Source organism: Sceloporus occidentalis, unplaced genomic scaffold, assembly GCF_023333645.1.
Source record: "Sceloporus occidentalis isolate IW3139 unplaced genomic scaffold, rSceOcc1.0.p SCAF_14, whole genome shotgun sequence".
Classification (NCBI taxonomy): domain Eukaryota; kingdom Metazoa; phylum Chordata; class Lepidosauria; order Squamata; family Phrynosomatidae; genus Sceloporus; species Sceloporus occidentalis.
In genome coordinates this window covers 17,247,041-17,274,623 of record NW_028316994.1, presented here as the reverse complement: position 1 = coordinate 17,274,623, position 27,583 = coordinate 17,247,041, and the positions used below count along the sequence as shown (strand labels likewise).

The 27,583-nt window shown below is 46.8% G+C and overlaps 1 protein-coding gene across 4 annotated transcripts in view; it reads left to right on the top strand.

Moving 5' to 3' along the window:
- The window catches only part of EFNB3 (ephrin B3), a 75,181-nt gene extending 60,465 nt beyond the window's left edge, over positions 1-14,716 (top strand). Inside the window, exons 3-5 of one of the 4 annotated variants that reach the window (XM_089480340.1) lie at positions 5,587-5,679; positions 8,030-8,134; positions 12,159-14,716. In XM_089480340.1, the coding sequence (XP_089336466.1) occupies positions 5,587-5,679; positions 8,030-8,134; positions 12,159-12,565 (605 nt within the window). In that variant the 3' untranslated portion in view covers positions 12,566-14,716. Of the gene's footprint in view, positions 1-5,586; positions 5,689-8,029; positions 8,135-12,158 lie in introns of all 4 variants that reach the window. The other 3 variants (XM_089480339.1, XM_089480341.1, XM_089480342.1) reach the window with 3 other exon arrangements.
- The last annotated feature ends 12,867 nt before the right edge of the window (positions 14,717-27,583 follow it).

Genomic DNA, 27,583 nt, shown 5'->3' with positions numbered 1-27,583 from the left:
TTCTTGGCAGGTTTGAATAAACTTTGGTTACTATTGCCATCTTCTGAGGCTAAGAGTGTGTGACAATCCCAGGGTCACCCAATGGGTTTCCATGGTTGAGCTGGAAGATGAACCTTGGTCTCCAGAATCATAGTCCAGAGTCTATGACTCCTGAGTCATAGAAGGACTCCATTATACTACAACTGGAAATAATAGTGTGAGAGCCAGCATTGGACTACAACTCTGGAGACCAGGGTTCAAATCCCTGCTCAGCCATGGAAACCCATTGGATGATCTTAGACAAGTCACAGTCTCTTAGCTTCAAAGGGAGGCAAAGGCAACTCCCTTCCCTGAACAAATAATGCCAAGAAAATCTTGTGATATGTCCACTTTGTCATTGCTGTGTGCCTTCAGGTCATTTCCGACTTATGGAGACCCTAAGGCTTAGATCATGGGGTTTTCCTAAGACCCTAAGATCATGGGGTTTTCTGGGGCTGAGAGTGTGTGACGTGTCCAAGGTAGGTAGGTTTCCATGGCTGAGCAGGGCATCGAACCCTGATCTCCAGAGTCATAGTCCAAAGCTCAAACCATTACACATACTGGCTCTCAATCAGTAACAGTACTGCATTTTATTTAACTTTTATTTATTTATTTATTTATTTATTTATTTAGGTATTTATATCCCGCCCTTCAGCCTTAATGGCTCTCAGGGCGGCTTACAATTATTATTTTTAATCAGACACTTCCCTGCCCTCAGGCTTAAAATCTAAAAGACACGACACAAAAGGAGAAGGGAATGGTGGAGGTAAAGGGGATGAGGTCCAGTGGTTCTTCTCTCCCTCTAAGGCCTGGACCAAAGCAGATGGATTGGAGGGAGGGCTCTTCCTTCTTCCAGGCTAGTCCTGATAGAGCTGGACCTGCCTAGTGAACTCCCTCTCAGGCCGGCGGATGGCAGTGATGGAGGGCGGAGTATATATCCTGCCTTTCTTCCAGTTTGGAACTGAAAGTGGCTTACAATGAACACTAAAACAAAATAGTAGAAACAATGTAAAATACAAAAATATAAAAAGCATTAAACAACCAATCCAATTAAATCTTACTATAAAACAATAAAAAACATTTCAACAGGTTTTAGCACATATTAAAAAAAATACACCATGCCTCATTAAAAAGAACCCCTTCTGCCTTAACCAGTTAAAAGCTGAAAGCTTTTGTGAATGAAAAGGTCTTTGTGAAAAGACAGCAAGGAAGGGACCTAGCAAGTCTTTCTTGGGAGAGAGTTGCATAACCCAGGCTCTGTACTATGTCTTTGTCAAAAGAAGCTGTTGAGGGTGGTGGGACTAAAAGAAAATTCCCCCCAAGAACCTAAAAATCGGGCAGGTTGATATGGGGAGATCTGGGCTTTCGGACAGTTTTGCCATTTTCATGGCTGTTGCTACTTTCTGTGCTCTGTCTTGATAGCACATATTACAGCGGGCCCTCCCCTTACTCAGGGGATCCATTCTGGATCCCCCTGCATAAAGGGAAATCTGCGTATACTCGTGCCCCGTTGGAAACAATGGGGCACATGCTTGCGGCTTGGGATGGCACACACGCCATTGCTTTAATTGCAGTGCGGCTTCTGCATAAGCTGAGGCTGCATATAGTGTGCCCACGTATGGTGAGGGCGCACTGTATAAGTAAGGGGGAGAATTGAGATTTCAGTTCCCACCACCACAACCTTGAGTGTACATGGACTGCAGTTCAGACACTGAATCTGCTTGGAAAGATTTTTATTTTTGGCCAAAGAGATTACCTTCCCTCCTCTACAGAACAGCCTCGTAGTCTGTAACAGAAGCAAAGAAGAAATTTATTGTGAAGTCGAAGGCTTTCATGGCTGGCATCCATAGTTTTTTGTGGGGTTTTTGGGCTATGTGGCCATCTTCTAGAAGAGTTTATTCCTGGTGTTTCGCCAGCATCTCTGAAGATGCCAGCCACAGATGCAGGCGAAACGTCAGGAATAAACTCTTCTAGAACATGGCCACATAGCCTGAAAAAACCACAAAAAACAAAGAAATTTATTAACATAAACCAGAAATGTGTAAGCTTGCATTATGACAATACAAAAAGTTGTAAACCCACACAGAGAAGTTCTCATGACTTCTGTAGGCAAAAAGTATCAGCTTAGAATTAGTTTTAGCAATCAACAGTTGGATATTCAATGCATCAGCATTCCTTAGTCCATGTTGCACAAATGAAACAGTAAATGATACAGTGAGTGGAGGGAGACATAGTTCCTAGCAATGGTATCTCTGTCATTCAAGGCTGGCCAAGGTCAGTTCCCATGCTTACTAGTCTCACCCCCACCATCAATATGGTGTGGACTCTCGTTTGTTAATGAACATTGACTTTGAGCCATTAAATGTAAAAAAATCTTCATCTATAGATCATTAGAGCCTCTAGTCTGACTTCGACTAAAAGAGAACTTGGGAATCTTGGCTTGAACTTTTAGATAAACCATTGAATTACCAATGTGGTGTCAGGATTCTGCTTCCAGTATGACAGCCATGGCCATAAGTCTCTGGCTGCATCCTCCATGAAGAATTAATGGAGTTTGGCACTGCTTCAACTACTGTGGCTCAATGCTATGGAATCCTGGGATTTGCCATTCTGTGAGATATTTAGCCTTCTCTGTCAGAGAGCTTTGGTGTCGCAACAAATGACAAATCCCAGGATTCCACAGGAGGGAGCAACGAAAGTGTCAAGCTGCATTAATTCTGCAGTCTGTGTCTGTGAGTTGGTGGCCTGGGCGAGATCAAACTGAGGCCTTCGCAGCTAATTCTTTTAAGCACCACGCTATGCCGGGCTGCAACTGGACAGATTTGGGTCAGTTGTGAGTTGCTGAAGCTCTCCATCCCTGTGCACCGCTTTCTCCACATCTCTCTGGGCTTTGCTTTGGCCAGGGCTCCCCTCCTGGATTCCAGCCCTTTTGGCCAGGGCTGTGACTGTGGTTAGAGGTGCTACTTCTAGACAAGGCTGAGCCCTGGCTCTGCCCGCCTCATGCCAAGGCTTCAGGGGGTGTCGACAGGCTGCCAAGACACCTGGATATTTGCAACAGCTCTCTCTGAGACGTTGGCAGGGCAGGTGCCTTCATTCTCCTTGCACTTCGCTGCAGTGGCTGGCTTATTAACAGATCATGAGGGGAGCCTTGTCTGTGCAAACATTAAACGTCTTGTTTAAATATTAAATGGCCCTGCAGAGCATCTTGCAGTGGTCGGGAGGGGTGGGGAGACGTTGAGGGGTGGCGGAGTGGGCACCGGTGTGTCTAGCCAGGAGGGTCCCTGTAGGGCAGGATTGGGGGCACCTCTGCACCCCTCCAGCCCATGGCCTAATCCCCTGCAATCCTCTTAATGACAAGGTCTGCATTCTCTCATCTGGGGTGATTAAGGGCATTTAATCTGGCTCTTCAAATAATGGAGAGACATCCTTGTCTTCTCCATCCAAACCAACCTACATTGGGGGGGGGGGGGGGCGACCAAGCGAGAAATGGATCAACCAAATATTCATCCTTTGAGACATTTATTTGAGGTCTCCATTCTCATCAGCCCACTTATTTGTTTATTTATTTAGATTCGGCTCTGGTGGTATTCAATATTTTCAGAGTGGATTACACAACAAAAATTAAAACGAGCAAAATCATGCGCTGCTACCAAGCAAAAGAATTACAGAAGGTGGCTAAAACCTGGCGGTGAGGAAAACCCACGTCCGTTCCCACAATGGAAAAACTTGGTCAAATAATAATTTAAAAAGCACTGTGCCTTCCTGCTGGAAAATTAGCATAAGCTGTCACAAGTGAGCCTCCTTCAAGGAGGTGCCCATTGTGGAAATGCCAGTGGCTACCTTCCCCACTAAACACAGCTCTTTGTTTGGTGGCAGGGGCGCCCAACAAAAGGCCTAAAACATATTGTCTCAAGCAGTGTCCACACTGCACAGTAATAGCCCTTTGATTCCACTTTTATTGCTCTGTCTTATGGAACCCTGGGATTTGTATTTTGGTGGGAGACCTAGAGTTCTGTAGCAAATTCCTCTGAGATACAGCATTGGAGCCCTTGGGCAGAGAATTCTAAATAACTAATGAAACAATGGTTGCATCTCACTGCAGAAACAATGCAGTTTGACCCCACTTTAAACTGCTATGGCTCCATGCTACGGAATTTTGGGATTTGTAGTTTTTTGTGGCACCAGAGCTCGGTGACAGAAAAGGCAAAACATCTCTCAAAACTACTAATCCCAGAATGCCATAGCATTGAATCGTGGCTGCATTATTTCTGCAGAGCAAATACAGCCAATGAATCCCAGATTCCATACGACAGAGCCATGGATGTTAAAGTGAGCTCAAAGTGGTATAAATTTACTATGTGGATACACCCTCAGAAGACCAGCAAGCTTTCCTTCAGAGCTCTTGATGCCAAGCCAGGAACAGAAACAGACCAATAACTAGTACAGGTGTTTAAAAACTGGCAAAACATGTTCCCATCTGTCGGTGCTGGTCAAAAGGCTTCCAGACATATTCTGAACTAGCTCACATGTCTAGGCTTCAGTAGCTGCTCCATGTATAACATCTCAGAGTAGTCTAAAGGTGGGCATCTGTGGAGGGGCAGAGGATATTTTTCACCATGGATCCTTCCAGGAGTCAGACTGGCAGGCCATACATGAACAGAAGTGACACCACATCCTTTCTTGTTTGGTTTTTAGCAGCATTTTCGCTGAGTTTGTGATGGGTTTTTGGCTTCTAGAGGTATGTGAAAGGCTTGGGAGGGTGGCCAAACTACTGGTGTTTTGCATAGGTGAGAGGCTGGTTGAAAAACTGCTTGAAAATACATTTGGCCCTTCACAAATTTTGGTTTTGACTTTTGTGGATTTGATTATTTGAGGTTTTGATTAATAAGCTCTCTCTAGGAATCTCTAGGTCCTCTAGTAGAACTCTGTCAGAAGTTGACCATAGAGTTGTGCTGGAGAATCTGAACGTTCTTAGAGAAAACACTTGTCTAGGCATTTCTAGGTCCTCCAGCATAATTCTATGAGCAACCTCTGGCAGAAGTTGACCAAATCTGCAAAAGTCAAAGCCACAGACTTGGAGGGTCAAGTGTATTTTTTTATTTGCGGTTTTTCCACATTCACAGGGGTCTTTCACCCCTAACCCCAGCGAATGTGGAGGGACCACTGTATATACATACAGTAAGCCCTTGGTATCTGCTGGGGTTTGGTTCCAGGAACCACCATGGATACCAAAATCCGTGGATTTTCAAGTCCCGTTATATACCACGGTGTAGTAAATGGTGTTCCTAATACAAAATTGGGGGGGGGGGGGGTTTCAAGGTTTCCTTTTTGTAATATATATATATTATTGTTGTTAACTGCCCTCACATCCATCTCGACCCATGGCGACCCTACTGATGAGACATCTCCAAGCTGTAGATAGTTGAATCTGTGGATATGTAGGCCCCACTGTGTTTTCTTAAATGGGGACTGGAGATTTTGGAAGTGTACACAAGGGTCCTTTCCCCACCCCACTGTAATCTATCCCATGAGAAGAGCTAGTTTCTCCCTGTCTCTTCTGCTCCACAGCAACATCAGATGGGACTAAAGAAGGCCTAGAGAACATGAAAGGTGGAGCCTGCCTCTCCAAAGGCATGAAAGTCGTCCTGAAGGTCGGACAACGTATGTCACGTAAGAGATGGGAACAAGTCTCCAAAAGGGTGTTGAAGGGAGTGGGTGGGTGGGTGGCTGAGAAGATCCAAGAAGTTACAATCTGAAATCCTGATTTATCCATGGAAGGGGAGAAGAGCTGAAAGAGTTGGGTCCTATTTACATGGGTCAAATAAACTGGCCACCTCTCCTCCTCTCAGCTGGGAGTCTGGATGACGCAGGGCTCAGTCCCTGGCACAAACAGATGTCCCACACATCCAGCACCAAGTCCAGGCTATACCTCTCTTAAAATTATGTAATGTAAGCCCCTGTTTGCTCCATACCCTCCTGGAAGATTTGGTGCCCTCTGTTCCAAATTTGGGCAGCTGTGTAAAATGTGTCCTGCTGTGCCACCCGGTGGCAACACCACTGGCAAGAGTTGCTTGCTCTGAGGTGAGAACAAGATGCCCAGCTACATGACTGATGCTAGGTGCCTTGTTCGGACCTCAGAAGTGAGTGACTTGACACGGTGGCAGCAATGCTAGGCGACATGGCAAGACACATGTGAACAGCCATCCAGCCTTGAGATGGAGGATCCTGGGTAATTCAGCAAGATTGGGGCAGTTCTGGGACCAGGATATTCTGCACTGAATCCAGAATATTTTGGCTCGTGCAAACAGTTAGTTGTACTCTGCCTTTCTCCTGATGTGGATCCAAGTGTATTCTAGATCTGTTAGGAGGTAGGATTTCCTGTCAGTTAGAAGAATAAGGAACGTTGGAAATTGGATTCTTGGTTGCATCCCCTGGAATCAAGAAGAGAATGTTACCTGGGGACTTGGCTTTTTTGCTCTTCCGCTTGGCAGCCCTCTTGTATTTCAGAGGTTCAGACTGGTCCAGCTGCTGGGTGATTCACAGATGCCCACTAACTGGGAGGCAGCAGGAAAGGAATCTACTAGGACAAAGCACATGGGCACAGATAGCCTGATCATATAGATCAGGGGTGGGCCACATGTAGCCCCTCAACTGCCACATTTGTGGCTCCTGAGCTCCCTTGGCAGTCCCCCCAAACCCTCCAACTTCATCCCAAATTTAATTTTTTGGGGTGCAATATGTCTGGGCTTTTCACTTGAAAGGTGCCTGGAAAGATTCCAAAGCATGCAAGAACACGCCAGTCTCACACAGAAAGCCCCCCAGAAACCAAAAACAACTCCCCCCGCATCTGAGACCTTCTAAAAATAGTGACAAGAAATGATGCAACATCACTTCCGGTTGCCATTTTGAGAAGGGCTCCAACAAAGTCAAATTCTCTGAAGATGCCAGCCACAGATGCTGGTGAAACGTCAGGAACAAACTCTTCTAGAACATGGCCACAGAACCTGAAAAACCCACAAAAAACTAAAGGCAGGGGTGTTTAGCAACACTGTTGGAGGGGTACAACCAGTGGGGGTTTAGAAGAGGCAAAGAGGCCCCTGGTCCTCACGCAGTCCCCCCCCCAATATAGACAAAGCCCCAGACTGCAGCCTTCCTCCCCCTGTTAACCTTTTCCCTAACCCTTACCCAGCCCACCACCATCTGAACAACCTGCCCCCTTCAGTCTTCTGCTACTCCTGCTCCAAAGGGTATCTTACCATGCAAAACAATGAGGCTACATACCTGTTGTGAAGAAAAGAAGCCACAAGACCTGCAAAGTGGGAAGGGGTTGGCAATTATTGGTGATGGCAGCAGCAGAATTTGGAAAATGTACTTTATGGGACACCAGTTCTCAGAATCAGGATTGTGGGAACTGGAGTCCCAAAAAGTAGCTTTTCTCAGCTCTGACTGCATTAACAACAGCAAACGCCACCTCCTTCCATTGGTGACTCCAAGTCTTCTTTGCTCAGCAAGGCCAAGGCAAAAACTAGTTATTCTCATGAGAGAGACTCTAGGTTAGTTCCCCATCTCACCACAAGCTCTGTCCATTTATTCATATGATTATTCATATATCCAAAATCTCCAAAGAAAGGGTCAAGCGGGTATCTCCCTGCCATCTTAAGTGGGGCAGCTTCTTTTGAATGTTGGCATACAGACATCCAATACATGCAAGACTTCTTGTTCTCCTCCAGCCGATGCAGAATTCTGTAATACTCAAAGGCTGACTTGCCTCCTATTTGAGGAGTTATTGAACAGATCTCCTTTGTATCTCTTAAGGCTCGTGTTACAATAAGGGCCACAAATCGGAGTGTAAGGGTTGAGGGGGGGAGGGAATCAAGAGCAGGACCATGGGTTGGACATCTCTGTGTCTGTGTTCCTATTTGGATCCCTCCCTGCTCCCTTTACCTCCACTTCTGGGCCAAGCGATGGCCCTACATAAGCCCACCACTCTCTCTTTGCCCTTGCCCCATAGAACCCAACACAGGCTCCAAATCCCAGAAGTCCATCCCAGACACACCTGCTGAGAAGGAGCGAGGGACATCAGGCGCCGTCGAACCCAACAAGGAGATGAACCCAGGTATGCCCCTTCCTATCATCCCCCTGCCCCATAGCAACAGGCACCCAGCTCCACGTTATCTCCCTGGCTTAGAGTAGGGATGGAAGATTTCCCACAGTTCATTCTCACAGCCCCACAGGGTGAGGTTACAAAAGTTGGTGCAATTTTAGCAGTTTTTGGACATTTTTAACAAAAAATTCATTTTTGCAAAACAAACCAAAAATTGTTTTGTAGAAGGTACAATGTTTTTGAACAGGAAAAAGTGAGTTTGCACAGAATAAACTCCTTGTTTTTCTCTGCAAAAAAACCCAAAGCAAAACAAAACAAAAACCTAAGCTTTTTGGGCAAATGAATTATTCTCAGAAAAGTCCCAAAAGAATGGGAAAAAACCCCCTCATTTCTTCATCTCCTGTGTCAAGTTACCCTTTCCCACTGAGAATGAGAAATTTAACAAGTATTCTTTACAGCCCCACATCCAACGTAGCTAGAACATCTGTTCAGGTACCCCACTTATCCCCTTCCTAATATTATTCCCAAAATCCTTCTGTTCCTTGACCATATTTCTGTTCTTTTCCATTACATGTCTCCCATTCAGCACTTCCATTAGAGCGTGAGCTTGTAAAAGTTACTTTTTTTGGAGGACAGTTCCCAGCATCTCAAGTTCATGGCATACTCTCAGAGCTTCTAAGAGTTGCTTTTTTAGAAGACAATTCCCAGAATCTCCTGTCAGTATGGCCTCTACCAGGGGATTCTGGGAATTGTCCTCCCAAAAAGAAACAACGTTTACAAGCTTTGGGAGTATGCCATGACCTTGAGATGCTGAGAAAAATCTACATAGTTCCCTTCTTTTCCATATACCTGTAGGACCAGGAGCAAAATGTGGGATTGTTGATGCATTGGAAGGTGAGAATCCCAATAACTGAGTGGATACAAAACCATGGCTCCCAGAATGCCCTGCTTTATGCATCAGACCTCACCTCCTTCCTCCAAGAATTCAGCATTTATCCTTTCTTGCATCCCATTCTGAAACAACCCAAGCCTTGTGGCTCCTCATCCCGATTCCTCTCTCCTTGCTGCTTCCTCCCTGGGAATCCAAGGGCCCTGCCTCCCAAATTTCCTAGCCCATAATCTGTTTGGCTTGGGCAGTGAGCCACAAGGAAGGTCCACTAAGGTTGGTCCTGAGCAGTGGCATAGCTGGGACTGGTATCACTTGGCGCAGCGGGGAGCGAGGAGCAGATTGCTGTGGCCTTTGGCAGATACTGCCCCCCCAGCAACCGCTATCACAGGAAGGAGTGGTGCCTTGGCCTCCAGAGAGTCATTTGGGCTCTGGCATGAGTACTGGGCAAGTGATAATGGGAAAAGAAGCTGTCTTTCGCACGCCCAGCAGCCGTGCCAGTCCCATTGGGTGTACCACCTCACTGGGTGACACCCCTTCTGGGTTGTCACCCAGTATGATCTGAACCCCCTGCACTTCTGCAGTGATGCTATTGGTCCCAAGGCTATCAGATCAGTGGTCATAGGGCCTCTCTTCTCCCATCCTTCCCCTGAACTACAATAGTTTGCCCTGGCAGGTCCAGACAGGGAAAGTCGCATTCTCCTGTCTCTCTTCTGCAGCTTGGACAGACGCGGGAGTGGGAGCAGATCCCCCTTGCCTCCCTGTTTGAGCTTTATCGATAGTGATGGTTGAGCTGAACCCTGCCGAGCCGGGCCAGGGGAGGTATCGGGGAGGCAATTAGCTCTATTAACCAGAGTCGACAGACACTAACAAGCACCTTCCCTAGCCAAGCTGGGCTTGCTTTGCTGCTTGAAGAAGTCTGCACCCAACAGGTTCATGGAAGGGGGGTGTTTTAACACTCTGAAATGTACAAGTCATGGGCAATGGACAGGAGGAGGCACCTGGGACTGAGGCAAATGTGCCCGGGCTATGGTTGCCTACCTTTCTAGGATTAGCAAAGCTGTTCCCAAGGCCCCCTCCAAGGTGTGGGCCAGGAAACAAGGAGGAGGAGGAGGAGGAGAGCGGCTGAGCTTGGGGGGGCTAGGGGCTCTTGCATGCAAAAGCATGAGGTTTTGATCAAAAGCCCTGTCTCCAACTCCATCTCCTTCCTCCTGGCTGTCCCAGCCTGATCTCTGTTGAAGGAAAAAGAAGGAAGAATGTCTGGCACTTCTTGCCAATAGGAAGTGGTTTAGAAAGATAATTCTGGAAGAAACATTTTTGTGTAATGTTCAGTTAAATTTCTGCGGGGAAACACAAGAAAGAGTGTCCACTTAAATATTAGGAGGCACTCCTTGGCTGCAAGAACTGTTTGCAGTGCAATGGACTGCTGTGGGGGCAGTGCACTCTCCTTTGGAGGTCTTTAAATGGAGGTCGGAAGGGTAACCTCTTCCCATTAGCCTGAAAATCCTTCTTTTTATTTCCCACAGTTCACCTGCACAAGGTGGGCATCTACCTTCAAGGGTTGGCACAATCCGTGTGCTTGTCATTACTCCGGAAAAACATGAGAGAAAGGCAGGCCTCAGCAATGGGCTCTGCCAGGGTACTGGATGGCACTGACATTTGCCCAAGGATGATGACTGCCATTGCCAGAGGTGGAAAGACTGGCAGAGCTGTCTATGAAGTGGTCCCTCCTTGGCCCGCAGTGGTCAGTGCTCTATTCTGATTTGGTCAGGCCTCACTTGGAGTCCTGTGTTCAGTTCTGGGTACCACAGTTTAAGACAAATGTGGCCAAGCTGGAACATGTCCAGATGAGAGCAACCAAGATCTTGGCAGGAAAAATGAAAAGCATGAATATCGGATGGGTGACACCTGGCTTGAAGGCAGGACATGTGAAAAGGATCTGGGGGTCTTAGCAGATCACAGGCTGAGCATAAGCGAACAGTGTGGTGCATCAGCCCAAAATGCCAATGCACTTCTAGGCTGCATCAACAGGAATATAGCATACAGATCCAAGCAGATCGTAGTGCCAATGTATTCTGCTTTGGTCATACCTCACTTGGAATATTGTGTCCAGTTTTGAGCACCACAGTTCAAGATGGATATGTCTACAGAAAGGCAACCAAGATGATCAAAGATCTGGAAACCATACACACACCTGAGGAGTGATAAAAGAATGGCATAAAACTTGGCCAAATCCTGTCAATTTTTAAAAAATGCTTTAAAACTTTAGAGGTCAGTTAGAAAATACTACTCATTACACTCATGAAGTAGTACCCCTGGATAGTTTTTCTGGAAATAATAATAATAATAATAATAATAATTATTATTATTATTATTATTATTATTATTTATACCACACCTTTTCACTAAGATTGGAATTCAAAGCAACTTCCAAATTAAAATAAATTGCAATATCGTCAAAACTCAGCGTGAAAATATAATTATACCATTATTACAACAATTTAAAACCTACATGCAAACAGGATTAAAAGCTATTTAAAAACCATTTAAAACAATACTGAAAAGATCTTTCCTTAATAAACCTCTTGGAATAACCAAATCTTTGCCTGCTGATGGAGGATAGCAAAAAAGGGGGCCATTCCAACTTCCCTGGAGAGGTAGTTGCAGACCTTGGGGGAAACCATTGAGAAGGCTCTTATCTTTTTATCTCTCTTGTGAGAATGCTCTGTCCTTTGCAAAGGGTGGGGATAAAAAAACTACCTTGGCTGCATCTGCACTCCCAAAAATATCTGGCTTGACACCACTTTGAGCTCTGCTGTGGTCCCATGACAAACTACAGTTCTCTGAATTCCATAGCATTGATCCATGACAGTTAAACTGGTGTCAAACCAGATTATTTCAGCAGTGTGGATGCAGTTTGAGTTTCCCTTATGATACTTTTAAAACATAACTTGACAGTTTAATTTGTTACAGGTGACTGTGTTATTTGTAACTCAAGATATTGTTGGTCTCTTTTTGGGCAAGTGATGTACCCAGTAACTGGGATGGGAGGATGGGTGATGTGTATCTAACATGAATGTTCAAGCAGGGAAACTGGTCATCTAGGATGCTTCTTCTAAACATGCCTCTTTTTCTCCCCCACCACATCAGGACCCCCAACCGGAAACACCACTGGGAAGGTGGGGGGCGAGAATGGCCCCCTGCCACAGTCCAATGTGCCCATCATTGCAGGTGCCGCCGGGGGAGCAGCCTTTGTCCTTCTGGTGGCGGCCGCCGTGACGGGGGCCCTGTGCTACCGCCACCGCCGGGCCAAGCACAGTGAATCCCATCATCCACCTCTGTCACTCAGCACCCTGACCAGCCCCAAGCGGGGCGGCGGGGGTGGTGGGGGCAACAACAACGGCTCTGAGCCCAGCGATATCATCATCCCGCTCAGGACTTCAGATAGCGCCTTCTGCCCCCACTACGAGAAGGTGAGCGGAGACTACGGGCACCCCGTCTACATTGTCCAGGAAATGCCCCCGCAGAGCCCCGCCAACATCTACTACAAAGTATGAGGGGGGGACAGCAGAGCTCCCTCCGGCTGCTTCTTCAGCCCCCCTAGTCGGGGAGGGGAGAACTCAGCACAGACAGGAGAGGGCAGACGGGACACCGACACCACCCCACGTCCCTCTCGCCCACCCCGAGGCGGCACACATGGGGTCAACGCACAGCGGCCTGGGCCACCCTCCCTCGCGCAGAAGGGCCACTGGAACTTGGACCCTCATCTGCCAATGTAACGGAGGCATGAACCTTTTGTACCTCTCAGTGGCCTTCCCCTTTCAGTGGATTCTGGCCCGGCTATGATGGACAGAATGGGGGACATGACTCCCTGCCCGAACCTGCTCCCTGTCCAACCAGATAGAGCTTAATGGAGACAATGTGACCCCCGCAAGTTAAAGAAAAGGGCTGTGCCCCCTCCCTTCTCCTCACCCCAAATTGGTGGGGTTTTCTGGAGTCCATCGTGGCTGCTCTCAGCTCTTGTTTTACGGTTTCGGCACTCGGAAAGAGAGCTAAGCTTTTGCTGCTCCGGAAGGGTTCCTTACCTATCTGTGCCTGCAAGCCCAAATGAATTTAGGAACAGGTGAAAAACAAAAATCTGGGGTCTTCAATCTTCACCTGCAAATATCCTTGCAATAACGGACATTTACTTTCTTGTCTGTCTCGTTTTGTTCCGCCGCACCCACGGCGTAACAAAAATTCCATGCTGTTATGGTTAGAGATATTTTGTCAGGATAAAAATGGTGGTGGCTGGGGGGATGCTGAATTTAAACTCAAGGCTGTATGGTTTGATCTTAATGTTACTGCCTTTCAAAGCAACAACTATTTAGCAAGAGTTAGGATTTTTTTTCTTTCCTCCTCCCTGCTTTCGTGTGCCCCTCAAACCTGACATTTCAAACTTGAAATGTGAAATTTTTTGAAGGTTTACACAGCTTCAGTACCCTGCCAAGTTTACTTTGGGCCCCATGATATTTCCTTTCTCCTTATTCCTGTTATCTTCTTGAGACTCCTAGAAGGAGTAATAAATGCAAGGTCAGGTTCTCCATTGCTCGGTTGCCTCCTCTCCACCAGCCATCCCCCCTCATCCATAAACATGCAAACTGCCACAGGTCTGGTATGCTCCAAACCATGTGCCTGTCCTTGTGGACCTCTTTCATCCCTCAAATTAAATTCCACTGAGAAAGGAGTGAAGGTTTCTGTCTTACCCTGGGTGACCAGATATCCTAACCACAAAGGAGGTCAAAGCACCACAAGATGTAGGGCATTCAAGAAAAATGTCGGACACTACAAAACAAAAGCTGAAAACGTTAATATACATCCAACCTTCTTAGTCATGCTCAAAATGGAGGACATATTGAAATTCTTCCTAGGGCAGAAGGTTGAAACATAGGACATGTCCTGGAAAAAGAGGACATCTGGTCACCTTGGTCTTACCACCTCCATCTCCGCCCTGGATGCATTTTCATTTCCTTGCCGGTCACTTCCATCTATCCCAACATGAGTCTTTAACAATGATCCCTTTCCCCCCGCACTGCCTCATTCTGTGGGATACAACATGGAGGCCATTTCTCTGCCAGTATTTATATCGGGGAGACTCTTGGGCAACTGTGGAATCCACCGTTTGGACTCAGTCTTTGGAAGAAGTTCACTTGTTTGTTTATTCATTGGTGGCCATTTTGGGAGCCCTTTATTTGTTTAGTTGCTAGAAGAAGAAGAAAGCCAAACAAAATATCTGTCCTTCTCCATCTGACCATACCAAGAAGACTGGGTGGAGGTGGGGATGCTGGGGACAGTGGAGGGCAGGAGGTTCTCCAGTATTTTTTGTACCCTCCATACGGGGAGAAATTTGTGACTGTGAATTCCTAAATGGCCACATCCGGTGGATTTTGAGAAGCAGTGTTTCGTGTGTGACATTTAGTGGAACGCCAGAAGAGGCAGGACTTCGTGAGTTAGACTGGGGGAACGTGGTCAAGCTTTCCTGTCTTGCAGGAAAACAAAAAGAAAATGGGGGGGGGGAATGAAATGTGGTCTTTTGCAGCTTTAACAGAGGTTTCTTGTTTGTTTTTTCCTTCTGGTTTTTGTTTTTTGTTTTTTTGATCCAAGAGTTTCTTAGCTTTGTTGGTGGAATTTTACTGTTGGACATTGTTGATTATAGAAGTTCTTGTGCAGATTGGTCTGTTCTTTCTTTATTTCACCTCTACCTCCTTTGAAAAAAACATTGAATCTCTTATCATCACCAGGGCAGACGTACAAGGGAATTGCAGTTCTTTTCGTATGTAAAGTCTGGGACACAGCTTGAGAAAGTTATTTTTTAGGGGGGGAGACAACTCCAAGGATAGCCAACATGGTCCAGAAAGGTAACCTTCCAATACTCAACAGATAATTTTAGATTATGAATGTCTAAAAGAAGAGGAGGATAGTAGGATCTCATGTACATGTGCAACACCTTTGGGTGTGGGGAGAATAATTGGAGAAGATGCTAAAAATTATTGGATGTAAGGGAAATTGTGAGTAGTTGTCTGCACACCAGTGGCATCACTACGATTGGTGTCACCCAGTGCGGGTGCCCAGAAAGGGCTGTGAGGCTTATGGTGGCAGTGGCCTGACCCACCCGTCCTCCCATAGTTTTGCTTCCCTGCCTTCCGGCTAGACTGCTGCTGGAGAGATGGTGCTGCGGCCCCTGGCATGGCTGCTGGGTGAGCCAGAAAGGGAGGTGATGCCCTTTTTATTCACCCAGTAGCTGCGCCAATCCCACCAGGTGTACCACCCCACCATATGTACACACCCCACTGTGTCACCCAATATGGTCTGCACTCCCTGCACTTTATTAGTGACAACCCTGCCACACAAAAAGGACAGCTGCACATTTCAGTTGCCCAGTGTGATTCTGCCATGGTGGGCATTTTGGATTATTGGTGTAAATACCCCACCCTCAGGATGCCCATGCTCCTGAGACAATCTTTGGAAAAGTCTCCCATGGGGAGAAGGGGTCTGGAAGTTGCACTCCAAAACCAAACAAACTCTGTTGTTGTTGTTGTTGTTGTTGTTGTTGTTATTATTATTATTATTATCATCATCCACTTATATCCCACCTTTCTCCCAACATAGGGACTTATGCTAGAGATGGTTTTAATGTGGCCTAAAAGCCATCCTGAAAGAGAACAAGGCACACTGACTTAAAGTTTGAAGAAACGTGAAAAGTGTTTCCAAACCCCATGCGACTGCACTTGGAAGCTCCATTCCTTCATCCTACTACAGCTATTTGGAGTGATTCAGAGGAGAGAAAGGGACTCCGCACATGAATCATAGAATCCTAGAGCTGGAAGAGACCCCAAGGGTCATCCAGTCCAGGAACTCTCAATCAAAGCATTCCCATTGACAGATGGCCATCCAGCCTCTGCTTAAAGACCTCCAAAGAAGGAGACTCCACCACACTCCGAGGGAGTGTGTTCCACTGTCAAACAGCCCTTACTGTGAAGTTCCTCCTAATGTTAAGCTGGAATCTGTTTTCCTGTAGCTTGCATCCATTGCTCCGGGTCCTGTTCTCTGGAGCAACAGAAAACAAGCTTGCTCCCTCCTCAATATGACATGCTCAGGGGCCAAGGCCTAGCATTAAAACAGACAAAAAATCACAGCAAGTTGTCCCAAAATGTTTGGGAGAAAATAAATTCTTAAGACAAAAACATTCCGCAGTGCTTCAGATGAAGCAAAGGGTGGGTTACCCCACACGCGTACCCTATCCCTTACCCCAAAAGCAGTAACCCCTGGGCTGTGGGTGGAGGGTTGCACCCCATTATTGCTTGGCTTGGCTGTTTCCTCCTTTCTCTGCCCCAGAATTGCCAAGCCTGGCACTTTCCACCCCGACCTTGCGTGGCTGGCATCTCCTCCTCCTCCTCCTGCTGAGCCCAGGCAGTTGGATCAGCAAACCTTGCTTGCTACATGATGGGTTGTGACAGTGTGTGGAGCTACAAGCACCCCAGGGCCCTGTCTGTCCCGTGTACCAGGGATCTAATTAAGGATTCCTCCTGCCCCCCTCCCAGCCCCAGAGACATACATGCATTTAAGTAAACAGCCCCCAAAGGGGATTTTGCTGGGTGAGACTTTGTAAGGGCAAGGCGGGGTGCGGTGGGGGCGACTAGGAGATCTGCCATGCCAGCAGCCGCTCTCCTCCGAGTGGCACAATCTCCCAACACTCAACTTGGTTCACATCAAGCGGGCAGGCGTGTCCCAAGCATACCAATGACAGGTTTGGGCTCTGCCCAACCCCACACATGCATGTATACATGCAACCTCCACCGTCTCTCTCCATCTCCCTTCCCTTCCCCCTGCCACCTATGCGTTCCGGGCCTGTCTCCTGCCACGTCCAGATACCTTGTCAGTTGTTGGAGCCAGACAAGGACTTGAGAAGTTATTTTGGGAATGGGAACATGAGCAAACGAATCAGCAGAGCCAAGATGACAATGTTAGGGGGCCCAACTAGGATGGGGAGCAAAGCCTGGCAAACAAGGGAGGGGGTATTAGGGAATATCGGAATTACCAAATGCAAATAAATAGTGAAATAATGACTCTAAAAATTAGTGCTGCCGAATTATAGACACAAAGCAATATTATTTTTTTTTTTTTGCTTTGGTGTGTCTTTTTCATTCCTCCAGTGTGTGTAAATGTATGTATAGGCTTAATGGTGGAAGACAATTTCTATCTATACCTTCAAGGGGTGCCCTTAAGAAAATGGACCCATTCCAATTACCATCATCTCAAGACATGCTGGGATCATTAACAGAACCATCCAGATTCCCACACAGGAATTTTTCACTCACAAAGTCTCCATCTATACATTGCTTTAGTGTTGTTTCTAAAATCCTGCTAACAACACAGATGGTAATAAAAAGCCCTGGTTTTTGAAACACGGCTCTGACACAACAGTGCATCAGTAAGTGATGATTGTAAAGATTCTGCACACGCGCATGCACACGCACACACATTGAATGTTTATTTTGGGAACGTGGATGATCTGTTTTGTGGCTCCCCTTGAAATTTCCGTTCAGTGTTTCCTTGGTTTGGTTGCTGTTGTGTTCCAAAAATGTGGCTTCACAACCGTTTGAATGTCAGTGAAATTTGGGTTGAGCCTTAAAGTTTGAACAGTTAGGAGGGGGTAGGAAAAACAATTCACAGAAAGAGAGAAAGAGGAATCCACCTGTTGTTGTTGATGTTGTGTGTCTTGAAGTCGTTTCCGAATTATGGCGAACCTAAGGCAAACCTATCATGGGGTTTCCTTGGCAAGTTTCTTCAGAGTGGGTTTGCCATTGCCATCCTTAAAAGGCTGAGAGTGTGTGACTTGTCCAAGGTCACCCAGTGTGTTACATGGTTGAGCGGGAATCAAACGCTGGTCTTCCATGATGCCCTAGCTCAATGCTCAAAACACTAGGCCATGCTAGCCCATTTGGGTGAATTAAAGTTTGCAGCGTCAGGTAAAATTGCACAGAAAGAGAGCAAGTGAGCGAGAGGAATTCATCTACTATCAGCCAAAAGAAATGAGCTGGGGGAAGATTGGGATCTCAAAACCAGCAATCGAAATAGCCAACCAAACAATGGAACCGCTTCTTCCTCTTCGTCGTCATCATCATCAACTCAGCTGAAAATGATGGGTGCCAAGGGGAGGGGGGAGTGGTGGGCTGGGGGACCTACAAGTCTCTGGGGGGGAGAGCAGAGCCCATTAGCTCAGCCAGCGCAGCCGTTTGGCTGGGAGCCAGGGGTCAGCTGGGGTCACTCCCCAATTAGGTCACATTTTCTCCTCCTGTCTCCACACTTGGAAGAAGCCCTGGCTAATGAGGCAGCCTTTGGGGTCCCTGCACCCTCCTCCTCCCTGGGCTGGTTCCCTCCAGGGCTGGCTGGCCTAATGGGCGGGTGTGGGTTTGGGCCCTTCTCTCCCTTGCTGTCTAGCTCTGCTTGCTTGCTTGGAGCCCCAAGGAAGGAAAAGGAGGAGGAGGGGGGGAAGTGGTTTACAAATGACCAGGGAATTAATCAAAGAGGCCCCATAACCAAAATCCCTCGGCTTCTTTCTTCTTGCTTTCCCCCTTCTTTCCAAAGAGTTTGAAAAGTTGTGGCCTGACAAAGGGAGAGATGTGAAGCTTTCCCAAACGCCTGTTGCTTCGGGCATGGCTGATGGCAGGAAAGATGAACTAAAGAGAAGCATGGAGTTCTTTAAAGTCAGGGTCACCCAACATCCTCCTTTTCCAGGACATGCCCTCCATGTCATCCTCCTGTCCAGGGGGGATTTCAAAATGTCCTCTGTTGAGTGCATGACTAAGAAGCATGGATTTATATTTCTAGGCGTCTTTTTAGCTTTTATTTGGTCATGTCTGACGTTTTTCTTGAATGGCCTCCATTTTGCGGTGCCTTGTCCTCCTTTGCACTTATGACATCTGGTTACCCTGCTGTAAAGTCCATGGTAGGCTTTGGCAGAGATCAGAATAGCTGCTTTCCACTTGGACCACCATCATTCTGGAAGCTGTATTCCAAAAATAAAATGAACTTTTCCAAGCTCTGCTGGAGCCCAGCTACGAATCTTCTTGTAGGTATGGAGCCATCAAGGTTTAGCCCTCAACGAACCCGTTCCTGCTGCCAGCATCCAGAACTGCAGAGCACTAGGAAGAGCCATAGTGCCCCTGGGCATATGCAAAGTGCTTTTATCTTGCTGTGGCGCAACAGAAGCACTGCCTAACGTATCTTGAATCAGGTCAGGGGCTCAGACTCATAGGTGCCCCCCTTCCCTGCTGAGACAGTAAGCCATCTATGCAACACCCTGTCATGTGTTCTCCTAAATGCCCATGTCATCTTGCCTATGCTTGGCATATGAGGAGGGAGCAAACACCCACACATGCCTCTAGCAGCCCTCTCTAGCACATGTCTATGCAGGATGGGTGCAAAGAGCCACAAAAATGCCAGGAAGACACAGAACAGCACGGCTGTCAGTTTGCATCCAGGAGTGATGCCAAGCTTGGCCAAACATGTTGTGGTACTGCATCTCCAGATCGAGGCATATGCATACAGTGGCAGTGGGCATGGAGAGGGGCAGAAAAGTGGAGGTCAGAGGTCAAGTGGACACTTCCACCAGCTCTGGGTTCAGTCTTAGACTCTTAGGACTCAGTAGCAGTCAATGGCAAGATGATAGCTTCCATGCCAGTGGACAGGGGTACATCGGTGGGGGCTGACGGGGGTGAATTCCCTCCATATTTTAGTTCAGTAGTTCCCAAACTTTGGTCCACCAGATGTTAGGGACGGCAGGTCCCAGAATTCCTGACTGTTGACCAAGTTGGCTGGGGCTTCTGGGAATTGAAGTCCGAAACATCTGAAGGGTCAATGTTTGGGAATCACTGGCCTGGGCCAGACTGCCTGAAAAGGGCAGCCTGCCAGCTGCCTACTTTCCTCCAGAGGGAAGCCACAGCCGCCAAACTGCGCGGCTTCCTTCCGGAGGAAAGGTGGGTCCTTTTTCCACAGCAGGGCAGACGTAACAAGTGCGCCTTACGTAAGTGACGTGTGGCGATGTGTGGATGCCATGCAGTGCTTACTTAACAATGGCAGCACCCGTGTAGACAGGATGCCGCCATTGTTATGCTGCCCGTATGTTCTAGGGTTAGGGACCGTGCAGTTGCCGCGTGGTCCCTAACCCTAGAATCGGTGCCGGTAGGCCACTTGTTGGCGGTATATACTGCGCCACTGTTTTAGTTGGAACTTTTTTTTAAAAAGGGATTTTATTGGCTCAGAAAAGTGCTACACCCCCAAATAAGTAAAATAAATATACCCCAAAATAAGTTTGGCATCTTGGATAGCACCTTTACAGTTCAGGCAACAGCAACACCAACAACAGATGACCCCAAGAGAGCATACAAAATGTGCTGGGCAGCAGGCGCCCTGTTTCTTTTAGCTCCGTGTACATACTCTAGATTATTCTGATGAGCCTTTTTATTGGTTTCAACCCTGATAGCAAACTGCACTAGTGGTGAGAGTCACAAACAAAGTGCAGATGCACCTGGGCGTGTTTGGAGGAGTGTTGGGTGTTGGGTGCCTTCAAGTCATTTCTGATTTATGGTGACCCTAAGGTCTATCATGATAGGCTCTATCATGTGGTTTTCTTGACAAGATTTGTTCAGAGGAGGTTTGCCATTGCCTTCTCTGGGGGCTGAGAGAGTGTGACTTGCCTCAGGTCGCCCAGTGCGCTTCATGGCTGAGCAGGGAATCAAACCCTGGTCTCCAGAGTAAAAGTCCAGGGCTCAAACCACTATGCCACACTGTGTCACCCCCCCCCCCACACACACACACACTCTCAGTCTTTTTCTCTTGGAGATAAATCATCTTGCCTTTCTTCTCAAGGACTACTTCTCTACCTCTTTTAGGCTGAAATAAGATTCCTATTCTCCCTCTTCTATCCCAGTGTATTTCTTATAATAAATACTATCTTGAACCACTCTAGACCAAACAACTGCAAAGGAAGGCATTCACAGATTCTTCCTTTACTTTTAACAGTTGGATCGGGTGGGGCTATATCATTTGGTAGATGTTCCCTGTCTCTTCTGTGTTGAAAGAAGCTGCATCCGCTAAAATTCTCATTTGCACCAAGACCTTTTGGGTAGGGATGGGAAATATATTTGTAAAACATTAAAAAGTGGTTTTAAAAAAAACACCCTTGTTTCTTAAGTGTCAGAGAATCCTGACAAGGGGAATTGGACCTGTTACACATCAGGTCCTGTTGCACGCTGGTCTTTTTGATGGCTCACCTACATTGTGACAGCAGCCCCTTGCTGAATACAGAAGTTGTGTAATTGTTCAAAATCTATTTCCTGCAGACATTAGTTAGCTTAGGAAGGTGCAAATCCCCAGTTGAATTCTAGCCCTGGTTAGTGAATTTTATGCAGAATACATCTCACAGTACGGATAGTATTTGAAAACCTCACCATTTTTGCAGTTTGGAAACAGGAAGCCTAGGAAAATGCAGAGGGTCAGCTTGGCCATGAAACTCACTGGGTGACTTTAAGCAAGCCACATCCTCTCAGCCTCAGGGGGAAGGCAATGGCAAACCTCTGCTGAACAAATCTTGCCAATAAAACCCCATCATGGGTTCACCTTAGGGTTATCATAAGCTGGAAATGACTTGAAGGCACACAACAGACACATGCAGGCTTGAAGCGTGTGTGTGATGGCCATTCACAACTCAAATCCTGAGAGAGGGAAGGGAAAATGAAGACACAGCCACACCTTCCTTATTTCTTTTGTTAGACCTGGAACAGCCAAACAGTTCAGACACCAAGGTTTGATCTGGGCAGGTAAGAGTTACATGATGGTGGTGTTGGAATGTAGTAGCAAAATTTGGTAGTTGACATATTAAGTGGAGCAGCAGTATGATCCAGCAGTACGCATATATTTGTGCTTCTGGGAAATAAACAAGATACATTGGTAAGGTAAAAATAAGACAGTACTTTATCGTTACAGAGAATTCATCTAGCATTTAGGAAAGTAGGCAATCAGAGGAGTCCCTATAGCTGATTCTCATGGATGCAAGTAAGAAGAAAAACATCCTTAGAGAGACAGTCTTGTGGCTGCATCCATCTTGGACCAAGGCAGGAAAGAGAAGAGACTTAGAACCAAGAGTGGTAAAACCCTTAACCTTTAGTAGAGAGTAGGAGGAGATAGGGAGTGGCCTCTTTACACTCACACTGACCAAATGACCATAGAAATCATTAATGCAGCTATAAGGAAGTCAACCTCCCTTTCTCCCAATTCCATAGACACAAACATTGATGCAATACTCCAATAGGCAGTACCTCCATGTGGCAGAGAGCCACAGATCTGGGAATTTGAGGAAGCCATTGTGACGCTTGAGTCGGAACCCTAAATCTTTCTCCAGACAGTCTTGTAGGTGGACACCAGAAAGGTTCCCGACGCTGCCCCAGACAGGCATGGGTCACAGCGCCTGATTCGGCCTTGTTGCAGCTGCCATGTAAGCCTGGTTTGGCGTGGGCGGCTACCTCGCCTGCCCTTTGGTCCCCTTACAAGATGCCGAGCCTGTCGGAGCAACCAGGCAGACAGGAGGGCAAGATGGTCCAGAGAAGGGCCCTGTCACTCTCCTCCTACGCAGGGCTGGCGAGGTGAAGGGGAAACTGCTTGGGCGTCTCGGCTGCTGTCACTCTCCCGCTGTCTGGGCACGCATCTGGACACATGCCCTCCTGCAGGTATTGCCCACAGCTAGGACAAACACAAAACACAAAATGATATTCAGTGTGGCAGGCAAGTGCTTGCTGGCAAAGGAGGGCAAAAGGAAGAGGACATATAGTGGTTATTTGAAGACTGCAGAAGAGATGGTGAGCAAATTTGCCAAAAGTAGAAGAGAAGGTAAAGAAGATTCTTGGGTGACCTGGAGATTGCAAATCATCTCTCACAATGCCCCAATAAAATTGGTAACATAGGTCTGAAATTTTTTTTTAACAATGTTGGTTTGCTTGTTTCAGAGTTTGGAGCTGTTACTTTTGGGGTGGGGAAATCCCCCAACCAACATAGGACCATGATCTACACCAGGAATTGCAGATTCAGCTCCTCAAGAGTAACTTTTCACAGCTGTGGTTCACGGATTACATTTTTAAACAGCCCAGTGGCCTATGCCCTCTACAATGGTCCCTCCACATTTGCAGGAATTAAAGGTGAAGGACTCCCATGAAAAACCACAAATAAAAAAACACTTCTTTTTACCTAAGAGAACACCTCTCTAGGAATCTCCAGGTCCTCCAGGGCAACTTTATGGTCAACATCTGCCAGAAGCTGATCGCACGATCATGCAGGAGGACCTATAAATGCCCAGAGAAGTGTTTTTTCAAGGAACTTCTAGTTGCTCCAACACAACTCTATGCTTAATTTCTAGAGGAGTTGCTTTGGAAGACCTAGAGATTCATAGAACATATTAATCAAAACCACATATACTCAAAGCCGCAAAAGTCAAAGCCGCAAATGTGGAGGGCCAAGTATAACAAAATACTGCATTCCAGTTGACCTTTTTGAAGCAGAAGTCCTGTCTTTTTTTTTTAGTCTTAAAACTTTTCTTTCTTGTGGATGATGGCTACCTAGATGTACTAGATGCAGAATCGGCCTCTGCCAAACCCCCTTTTTTGTATCCATCTGTCCTCCCCAGTTGTCCACAAAGCTATTTTGGTGACTCCTTGGGCATGAAGTAAAATAACAAAACTGAGATTCTCAAAGCTTTAAAGTCTACATCTTGCTGCTCCAGCAGGACCTAGAAGGGAACCTCACCTCACCAAGATGCTCAGAAGTCTGAAAAGCCACTATGGGCACAGGTGTAAATGATCCTATGCCAGTGTAGCTTTGATGGAGCAATTAGATCACACCTTTGAGCAACCAATATTGCAATGGATGGCACGGCCATGCACTCTCCCATTGTGCAGAAAGGCAATCCAACTCTCTACCTGTTACTAAGAGCCTCCCAAAAAGTGCAAGTGCTTGTGCAAAAGGTTTAAAGGGTTTGCACCACGGTCAACACGACACTTTCCTTGTGCAAATGTTGAGAAGATGCAACCACTTGCCCAACACAATTTACACCAAGGTAAAGCCACGCCAAAGCAATCATCAGATATCAGAGCTGGGAAATGTTCCTTTCTTGGACTACAGTACCCAAATTCCCAAGATTTGTGAGCCAGTGTGGTGTAGGTGTTTGAGCATTGGACTATGACTCTGGAAACCAGGGTTCATTCCATGGAAACTCACTGGCCTCTGAGGCTGGTAATGGCAACCCCCCTCTGAAGAAACTTGCCAAGAAAACCCCATGATAGATTCACCTTAGGATCGCCATAAGTCAGAAATAACTTTAAGCCACACAACGACAAACAACAAACCCAAGATTCTCCTCTGGTCCTGTCGCCTTGGGAAACTTAGGAGCTGTAGTCGAAAGGAATAACATTTCTGAACTCTGGAGGAAAGACAAATAAAATTGGAATGGTAGACCTAAAATCCTGGGGAGTCACTTTCTTCTGCAAGTTAACACTTCACATACATTCATTTTTCTCACACCTGGCCTTATCTTTCCCTTCTTTCTTTTCATACTTTCCAACTATCCCAGTTTGCAGGGACAGTCCCAATTATTCTCCTGTCATCCCAGGTTTCCACCTGCTTCTTTATTCTAGTTTCTCTCTCCTCCTCCCACTTCTCCCTTTTGTTCTCACCATACTCCAGTTGCTGCAAATTTGGCTCAAAGTGAAAAAGTAATTCCTACTCCATTAACACAACGGGGGGTGAAGGGGAGATGACAATAAAAGGCAGAATCTTGCCTTTTCCAGGAGGCTCAAGCAAAATCAAACAGCTGCAGCATCTCTTTGCCTGTATAATTTTCCTCATCCGTACTTTTTGCCATCTTGACAATGCCATGATGTTGCTCAGCCCCACAAGTCCTGGTTTTCATCTGTGAAATGCTGGAGGGTATGTCTTTCCTCTCCAGCTGCTTCCAGATGGAGGGTTCTTGCTCTCGGAAGAGAAAGCCACGGCGGCAGCGCTATTGTGTTTGCTTAACAGATTTTGTCTGTAACTTGGAAGCGTTGCGCGTGGAAGGCACCACTGTCTGGATCCCCCAGGAAGATTACAGGAACAAAGCAGAGCAAATGACATGATGAAAAACTCACCTGGGAGAACCCTCCATCCATTTCTGTCTTCTTCAGAATAAACTGATCTCCATGTAGTTATTTAGTCATCAAAATTTGCAATGTATTTCCCTTCCTCAGATATTGCAGGGTCGTTTACAGTGAGGCATTTCTTGCTGCTGTCTGTCTTCAAGTCATTTCTGACTTCTGGTGACCCTAAAGCAAACCTGAGAGCTGCATGGTGTAGTGGGTTCAACTTTGGACTATGATCCTGGAGACCAGGGTTCGAATTTCTGCTCGGCTGTGGAAACTCCCTGGGTGACCTTGGGCAAGTCACACACTTTCATCCTCAGAAGAAGGCAAAGGCAAAAACCCTCTGAACAAAGAAAACCCCGTGATACGTTCCCCTTAGGGTCGCCATAAGTCAGAAAACAACTTGAAGGCACGCAACAGCAAAAATAAGGCAAAACTGTCTCAGGTTTTTCTTGGCAAGAATTGCTCAGCCAAAGGGGTTTTGCCATTGTCTTCTCCTGGTATGTAGGCTCCCATGAGTCTTAGGCTGGATCTACACTGAAGAATTAATGCCATCTTACACCGCTTTAACTGCCGTGGCTCAATATTGTGCAATTCTGGTTGTTGTAGTTTCATGACATTTTGTGCCTTCTCTGTCAGAGAGCTCTGGTGCCACAACAAATTATAAATCCCACAAGAACCCTAGTCCAATATTCATGCCAGTCCACCACAATGACTCTCGCATCAGGAATACTGTGGGATATTGTGGTGTAGTGGTTTGGGTTGGACTACCGAGATTATAAAATGGGACAAAATGTCCTTGTCCCATCCTTTTCCCATTCAATCGCGAGTGCAATAGCGAGAAGATTTTCATACATCACACTTATCCTGACATTATACCATCCGGAAAGTGCGATTGACCGCAATCACTTGACTTTCAAATGACGTCGCACAGATCCTGGCATTGTCCTGTCATTGAAGCAGCATTGCCCGACATTTTGCCTTAAGGGGAGTTCGCGTTAATGCAATGCCGCTTCAATGATGGGACAATAGTACTGTGATCTGAAAGCCTTTCATAGGCCTTATCCCAAAGATGAGATAAGGATGGGGGAGCAATCCCATCCCTATCCTTTCCTCATGTGATAATCTCCTGTGACTCCGAAGACCAGGGTTCAGATCCCTGCCCAGCCACGGAAACCCACTGGGCGACTTTGAGCAAGTCCCACTCTCTCATTATGTATGTGTTAACCCAATTTTGCGGGGCGTATGATATTGTAATTTAAAGGTATAATTGTAGATTTGCTGGTCCTTTGCGTCACAACAATTACCATTATTATCAGTGATATATGAGAATTATGATCCTTGACTTTAATACAAAAGACATGACTAAGGATTCGGTATGGTGTGGTATGAGAGGAGGTCGATGGGGAGGGGACACCATGGGTTACTTCAATGGGTGATGCCAACCTGAGTGATGCCAGTGCCCAGGTGGTCTCTCTTCCAACCCTAGGATTCTACGAAACATATCCCTGGTCAACTTTCTCCATCCTAAATGCTTCATTCTAGGTTCAATAGAAGAAGTTCATCTTGTTGGAGACTACAGCTCCTATAATCGATCACTGAGCACAGACCTCTTCCAACCCCCAGGTTGGGTGGGAGATTGTGGGAGTTGTAGTCCAGAAAAGGAACTTTTTTGATGTGGATTTCCACTCTCTTCCTCCTCCTCCTCCTCTTCTCCTCCATCTGCCTGCTGCCCATCTTCTGACAGTTCTGCCCAGCTCCTGGCCTTGGTGAGTTGGGAGGAGGCCTTCCCCTGACAGACGGGGGCCCCACTCTCGAAAGCAACATGCAGCAGCTGTCGGGCTGGACCTGTCAGGGGGAGAATAGGACCTCCATTAATCACCCTCCTCGCCTGGCTTGCTAGGTCCTGTCCCCCTTGCAGCTGGGATGGGTCAGGCCTGCTTTTGAGGGAGAGGAACAATGATACAAGAGAAAGGAGAGGGGAGGGGGCAAGGGAGGGGAGAGGAAGGCCCCCCCCCAGCCCACCTCTCCCTCCCTCTTTTCCTCCCTCTTTCCCTTCCTTTCTCTCTTCCCCCTTTCCATCGATTCCTTTATGATAAAGACATTCCTGAGTCTGGACCCCTAACTTAAAAAACCAGGGGAGGGACCTTGCCCTCTAGTGGACACTATGGGAATTACAGGGCAATAGCCACAACGCCACACTGACCCCTGGTGGTCAGTTGTGGTACCTGCCGGTTCATAGGGAAGGGAGGGTGGTAAATTCTAAGGGTTACAGCCACTGTTTATTCAGTTTATTGGCCTTTTCTTCTTCTTCTAGGGGCTGGTAGGGCTCCTCATTTTAAAAAATGGGTGGAGTGGGATATATAGAGA